This window comes from Erythrolamprus reginae, chromosome 2, assembly GCF_031021105.1.
Source record: "Erythrolamprus reginae isolate rEryReg1 chromosome 2, rEryReg1.hap1, whole genome shotgun sequence".
Classification (NCBI taxonomy): domain Eukaryota; kingdom Metazoa; phylum Chordata; class Lepidosauria; order Squamata; family Dipsadidae; genus Erythrolamprus; species Erythrolamprus reginae.
In genome coordinates this window covers 22,178,498-22,186,176 of record NC_091951.1, presented here as the reverse complement: position 1 = coordinate 22,186,176, position 7,679 = coordinate 22,178,498, and the positions used below count along the sequence as shown (strand labels likewise).

The following is a 7,679-nucleotide window of genomic DNA, read 5'->3' as shown; positions in this document are numbered from 1 at the left end:
AATAGCCGTACCAGTGATATAGGAGCATCAAGAAAGGCTGGTCATCCCAAGTGAGCAGACAGTGAAAAATGAAAGCCTGCCTGGGCTTCAACTCCCAGAATTATGAGCCTGAGGGAATATGGAGATTTCCCCATGCATAGCCTGCCTGAATCCCCTTGAACACAGGAGGAGGTGGGAGGAGGAGGTCTTCGTTGAGGTGCACCAACTACGGATTTTGCCCATTTCTGAGCAAATTCCTCAATGTTCACAAATCACACACAGTTCCCAGACATTAATAAGAGGAACTTCTCAAACTGCACAAAGGACGGCGACTTATTTGGAAAGGCAAGGCTTTGGAGAGACCCTCTCCTTCCAATCCACGCCCATCACCCGTGGCCCCCGTGGAACCTGCTCTGGCCTTCCGCGCCTTTGCAGGATCCCCTGCCATAGCGTAAAGAGTCCACCAGGGGTCTCCCTCGTCAGCGCTTGGAAGGGATGGACAGTCCCCTTCCGGAAGGAACAGAGCATGCGCCCGGCTCTTTCGCCGACTTAAAACTTTCTGCTTTTTCTACGGCTCCCCCCCGCTGTGAACCTTCGGTTGAGCCAGGAGGCCGAGAGGCGGTGAGGAATTCTCTCACGGAGGTGGGGGGGGGGGGAGATCCAGGCTTGACTCAGTGTGTGTGTGTGTGTGTGTGTGTGTGTCTTTTCTCGGACGCTAGATGCGAGCCTAGAGCATCCGTAGCTTCATCAAGGTCCAGGTAGCGGAGGGGGGCGGGAGTTCGAGGTCCCATATTCCACTGCCACCCCGTGGGAGAAAGAAAGGGACGCGCAGGGCAGCTCCGCACCTGCCGCGTTTTCTCCAGGAAGAAAATCGTTCGCCAGAAAGAGTGGATCCGCCCGTTTCCTCCGGCAAAGCTCTGCATGCGGGGGGAGGGAGCGTTTGCCTTTCCAAAACACACAGCATGTCTGGATTCCTGGACAATTCCCTGCACATTTCTTGGGCCCCTTTTTCGGAAGGGGTTTCCCTCGCCTCCCCTTTCCTGGACCCAGAGAAGCGACCGGCCAAAATTCCTCCGGTTGGCTTTGAAAGCAAGGCTGCAGTTACGTCTGAATGCGAGACCTGTAAGAACTGGAACTCGGTTTCCTCTTTTCCCGCCTTTCCCACCAGGCAAACAAGGAACCTGTAATAATAATAATAATAATAATAATAATAATAATAATAATAATAATAATAATAATAATAATAATAAGCAGCCAGTGAAAGTGGTCCCAGTGGTGATCTCATCGGAATTGACAAAATATCCATCTGTCAATTGCAAAAGGCTGCTTTACTGCGATCCGCAAGGATACCGTAATTCACCACTACATCACGCAGTCCTAGGTGCTTGGGAAGCACCCAACTGGTGATGAAATACGAAATCCAGCATAGTGATCTCGTTTGCTGTGTTGTATTGACATAATAATAATAATAATAATAATAATAATAATAATAATAATAATAATAATAATAATAATAAGGGCGGCATACAAATCTAATAAATTATTATTATTATTACAATACATCATCATCATCATCATCATTATTATTATTATTATTATTGTTGTTGTTGTTGTTGTTGTTGTTGTTATTATTAGATTTGTATGCCGCCCTTCTCCAAGGACGAATGGCATATGGAAGAATGGCAGTGCATTGGATGGTGGCTTCTTAATTCTGGCTTCTGGTATGGGGTTGGGGTTTTTTTGGTGACTGGAGGCATAATTTGGATTGAGCAAAGGGTTGTAGGCAGCAACAGAAACAATTTGATATAAGTAATTAGGAAACAGAAACCCAAAGATAAATTCCTTGTGTGTCCAATCACAGTTGGCCATTAAAGCATTCTATTCTATTCTGAATGCTATTTTAAATGTATTTATTATTTTTATTATTTACTTATTTTATTATTTAAATTTATAGACTGCCCCATTCCAACAGGACTGGGTGGCTAACAATAATCACAATTCCTAAAACAGTGTAAAAATAAGACAAGAGAAAACAACAAGTAATATAAAATACATGCATACACTCAGTCATTCCTAAACCCGGGCTTTCCGGAAGACTAGCAGGGAGGGGATGGTACAGAGCTCTGAAGGCAGTTGATTCCAAAGGGTTGGAGCTGCCACAGAGAAGTCTCTTCCTTGCGGCCCCGCCAGCCGACATTGTTTGTCAGATGGGACCCGGAGAAGGCCAACCCTGTGGACCCTATGAGGTATGAGGCGGTCCCGTAAATAGTCTGACCCTGAGCCATTTAGGGTGTTATCCAATATTTTGATTCCTTCATGGACGTTGAGGCAGAGGATTGCTAGCAACATTTCACCAAACAAAATAAGTATATTTAATAAGACCCCTTCCAATCCCCACCTCCAAAAAACCCTTTGCAGAACTTTGTAGGTCCATAATAATTTCTGTTCTGTCGGGCTCTCTGGTAGACTCCTCCCAAAAATTCACAGGTACAAATTTCAGACACACACACGTTTGAAAATTCAAAACAATGTTCTTTATAATGAAAATTCACTTAAACCAAGCCCTCTTTTGGTATAGCAAAGAGCCCTCCTCTCCAAACAAATTGGTAATTTGTACAAGTCCCTTATCAGTTCTGTGATACTTAGCTTGCAGCTGTGAGGCAATTCACAGTCCTTCTTCTTTCACAAAGTGAAACACACTTTGCTCTGGTTTAGTTTCAAAGCGGGGAAAAATCAGCACACAAAAGGTCAAAGTCAGCAAAGTAGGCATGAAACACAACAATCAGATAATCCTCCACAATGGCCACACCTACAGGCTGCTATTTATAGCAGCCTCATTAATTACCACAGCCCCACCCAATCACAGGTGGCCTCATTTTCTTTGAAAATAATCTCTCAGTTGTTGTTGCCTATGCATCGCTCTACGCATGCGTGGCTGTACCATTAACTCTTGTTCTGAATCCAAAGAGGAGCTAGAGAATTGATCTCCTTCTGAGCTGTCTGCCACACTCTCCTCCTCCCTGTCACTCATGTCTTCTTGGTCAGAGGAGCCTTCATCAGCAGATTCCACCAGGGGCAAAACAGGCCTGCAGCATGTGGATGTCTCCCCCACATCCACAGTCCTTGGGGCAGGAGCTGGGCCAGAGCTAACCACAACAAATTTCTTTATTTGTTTTTTGTTTGTTTATTTATTGAGGATGCTCAGTATCCAAATTTGCCATCCTCATGGACACCCTTATGTTTTCCATTTCAGTTCTGTAAGCTGGAGATCCCTTCTGGTTTATTTATTAATTGGACTTGTATGTCGCCCATCTCCGTTCCTCTGGAGACCGAAGTATCTTGTGAAGGAAGAGGGCTGAATTGTGTTAGGAAGTTCGGCCAGACCTCTTGTATTTAGGAAGACCTGTGGAGATGCATGGGTCCATTTTGGTGCTGGATTAGAGACCAGAGAGAAGATGGAGGGACAAAGCATAGCAGATGCAGATGTTGGAAAAGGCCGTCCAGCTGCTCAGCCTGGGAGTTGTAAGAAGAATGAGACAAGTCCTGGGCAGAAGAGCCAAGAAGAGGAAGACAGCAGTTCAGAGGTCCAATGTTGTCACTTCACAAAAGTGCAGTTCCGGGAGGGGAGTCGTCCCCGAGATGTTTGCACTCAGCTTCACCGCCTTTGCCGTCAGTGGCTGCAGCCGGAAAGACACACCAAGGCTCAGATGCTGGACCTGGTGCTCCTGGAGCAATTCTTGGCTGTCCTTCCTTCAGAGATGGAGAAATGGGTGCGGGAGTGTGGAGCGGAGACCAGTTCCCAGGCGTTGTCACTGGCCGAAGGCTTCTTGCTGACCCAGGAGTCTGAGAAAATACAGGTGTGTGAGAATGTAATCTTGGCAGTTCTACAGAGAATGTTTCTGAATCTGTCAACGTCTCTGGCAGAACTTTCTGGGATTATGAGCTGCTAGGATTTCTTGTTCTGTTCTTCTTCCAGAGGATGAATTTGGGCCAATTTTTCTATTCTGGCTTTCTAGCTTAACTGATGGACTTTGGTGTCTGCTGGGCTAAGTGTTCAGTATTGATAATTCTCTCTCTCTCTATTCTTCCTTTCTTTCTTGTTCCACATCTTCTCCACAAGTCCTTGCAGGCTATGACTGAGTATCCCCAGGGGTGGAAAGATTCACTGAAATCTTCTCGAGAGCTGCTATTCAGGAAAAGCTTCCAGGAGGGTCAAAGTCAGGACATCTCGCCAGGTAAAAGCTCGATCCACAGCTCACATTAGAGAACCATCTTTCAGCTGTGGCGAGGGGGGCGTTTGCCCAGGTTCGCCTGGTGCACCAGTTGCAGCCCTATCTGGACTGGGACTCACTTCTCACAGTCACTCATGCCCCCATCACCTCGAGGCTCGACTACTGTAGCACTCTCGACATGGGGCTACCTTTGAAAAGTGTTCGGAAACTTCAGATCGTGCAGAATGCAGCTGCGAGAGCAATCATGGGCTTCCCTAGGTATGCCCATGTCACACCAACACTCCGCAGTCTGCATTGGTTGCCGATCAATTTCCGGTCACAATTCAAATGTTGGTTATGACCTATAAAGCCCTTCGTGGCACTGGACCAGATTATCTCAGGGACCGCCTTCTGCCGCACGAATCCCAGTGCCCAGTTAGGTCCCACAGAGTTAGCCTTCTCCGGGTCCCGTCGACTAAGCAATGTCATTTGGCAGGACCCAGGGGAAGAGCCTTCTCTGTGGTGGCCCCGACCCTCTGGAACCAGCTCCCCCCAGATATCAGAGTTGCCCCCACCCTCCTTGCCTTTCGCAAGCTCCTTAAGACCCACCTCTGTCGTCAGGCATGGGGGAATTGAAATTTCACCTCCCCCTAGGCTTATAGAATTTATACATGGTATGCTTGTATGTATGAGTGGTTCTTTAAATTGGGGTTTTTTAGATTATTTTTAATATTAGATTTGTTTACATCGTCTTTTCATTGTTGTTAGCTTCCTCAGGGCGGCATACAAATCTAATAAATAAATAAATAAATAAAATAAAAGGAGCTCTTTCCATGGGATATGAAATTCTGACATCCATCCATCTGATAGTTTTGTTTACCCTGAGTAGAATCTCTCTCTCTCTCTCATTATGTTTAGAACAATCTTCTCTTTGTGATAGAGCTGAAAGAGTGGCTGGATTTCTGCCTCAGGTAAGAGGAGAAATATTGTAAAGGTCTCCAGAAAGATCTCTCGAAATTGAGTGAGTGGGCAACGAAGTGGCAAATGCATTTTAACCTAAACAAGTGCAAAGTTATGCACATCGGGGCAAAGAACCCCGATTATACCTCCCAACTGATGGGGACCAAGCTTTCTGAGTCAACCCAAGAAAGGGATCTTGGGGTTTTGGTGGACAGCTCAATGAAGATGTCAACCCAGTGCGCAGCAGCAGTTAAAAAAAAGAAAATTCCATGCTTGGCATGACTTGGAAGGGTATCGATAATAGGTCGGCAAGTGCTGTATTGCCTCTGTACAAATCAATGGTGAGACCACATTTGGAGTACAGTGTTCCCTCGATTTTCGCGGGGGATGCATTCCGAGACCGCCCGCAAAAGTCGAATTTCCGCGAAGTAGAGATGCGAAAGTAAATACACTATTTTTGTCTAAGAACAGTATCCCAAGCCTTCCCTTAACACTTTAAACCCCTAAATTACAATTTCCCATTCCCCTAGCAACCATTTAGATTATTACTCACCATGTTTATTTATTAAAGTTTATTTTAAAAAATGTTTTTTAAAGGCAGATGAAAGTTTGGCAATGAGATATGATGTCATTGGGCAGGAAAAACCGTGGTATGGGGAGGGGGGGGAACCGCAAAGTATTTTTTAATTAATATTTTTGAAAAACCGTGGTATAGATGGAGACTCTACTCAAAAAGAGGATAAATCAGCACCTAAAAAACAATAACTTATTGGACCCAAATCAGCATGGCTTTACTGAAGGCAAATCACGTCAGACTAATCTCATTGATTTCTTTGACTATGTCACAAAGGTGTTGGATGAAGGTGGTGCCGTGGATATTGCCTACCTGGACTTCAGTAAAGCCTTTGATACGGTTCCACATAAAGAGCTGATAGATAAATTAGTGAAGATTGGACTTAATCCCTGGATAGTTCAATGGATTTGCAGCTGGCTGAAGCGTAGACATCAAAGAGTTATTGTTAATGGCGAGTATTCTGAGCAGAGTCAGGTTACAAGCGGTGTGCCACAAGGGTCTGTTCTGGGTCCTATTCTTTTTAATATGTTTGTGAGTGACATAGGGGAAGGTTTGGTAGGGAAAGTTTGCCTATTTGCCGATGACTCTAAAGTGTGCAATAGGGTTGATATTCCTGGAGGCGTCTGTAATATGGTAAATGATTGAGCTTTACTAGATAAATGGTCAAAGCAATGGAAACTGCAGTTTAATGTTTCCAAATGTAAAATAATGCACTTGGGGAAAAGGAATCCTCAATCTGAGTATTGTATTGGCAGTTCTGTGTTAGCAAATACTTCAGAAGAAAAGGATTTAGGGGTAGTGATTTCTGACAGTCTCAAAATGGGTGAACAGTGCAGTCAGGCGGTAGGGAAAGCAAGTAGGATGCTTGGCTGCATAGCTAGAGGTATAACAAGCAGGAAGAAGGAGATTATGATCCCGCTATATAGAATGCTGGTGAGACCACATTTGGAATACTGTGTTCAGTTCTGGAGACCTCACCTACAAAAAGATATTGATAAAATTGAACGGGTCCAAAGACTGGCTACAAGAATGGTGGAAGGTCTTAAGCATAAAACGTATCAGGAAAGACTTAATGAACTCAATCTGTATAGTCTGGAGGACAGAAGGAAAAGGGGGGACATGATCGAAACATTTAAATATATTAAAGGGTTAAATAAGGTCCAGGAGGGAAGTGTTTTTAATAGGAAAGTGAACACAAGAACAAGGGGACACAATCTGAAGTTAGTTGGGGGAAAGATCAAAAGCAACATGAGAAAATATTATTTTACTGAAAGAGTAGTAGATCCTTGGAACAAACTTCCAGCAGACGTGGTAGATAAATCCACAGTAACTGAATGTAAACATGCCTGGGATAAACATAGATCCATCCTAAGATAAAATACAGAAAATAGTATAAGGGCAGACTAGATGGACCATGAGATCTTTTTCTGCCGTCAGACTTCTATGTTTCTATGTTCCGCGAAGTTCGAACCCACGAAAATCGAGGGAACACTGTACTGTGTACAGTTCAGGTCACCGCACCTTAAGAAGGATATAATGGAACTGGAAAAGGTGCAAAAAAGGGCAACAAGATTGATCAAGGAAATGGAGCACCTCCCTTATAAAACCAGGTTGCAACACCTTGGTCTCTTCAGCCTTGAAAGACGGCGTTTAAGAGGTGACTTAATCGAAGTGCACAAAATCATGCAAGGGATAGAAAAGGTGGATAGAGAAAAATTCTTCTCTCTATCACACAATGCTAGGATGAGGGGGCACTCCCTAAAGCTCATAGGTAAGAAAGTGAGGACAAATCAAGGGAAATATTTTTTCAACCAGAGGGTCCTCGGTTTATGGAATGCACTTCCAGAAGAGGTCGTGACAGCTGTCAGCCTGGGTAGCTTCAAGGCAGGATTAGACAGATTCATGGATGCCAAGTGTATCGGTGGTTATTGAAAAGGATGTCCAAGTGCTGCCTC

The 7,679-nt window shown here is 44.5% G+C and overlaps 1 protein-coding gene across 1 annotated transcript in view; it reads left to right on the top strand.

Moving 5' to 3' along the window:
* The first annotated feature begins 516 nt into the window (after nt 1-516).
* The window catches only part of LOC139159248 (uncharacterized), a 57,293-nt gene continuing 50,130 nt past the window's right edge, over nt 517-7,679 (top strand). Inside the window, 4 exon segments of the mRNA XM_070736591.1 lie at nt 517-600; nt 3,233-3,836; nt 4,100-4,214; nt 5,109-5,161. Coding sequence (XP_070592692.1) covers nt 3,435-3,836; nt 4,100-4,214; nt 5,109-5,161 — 570 coding nt within the window. The 5' untranslated portion in view covers nt 517-600; nt 3,233-3,434.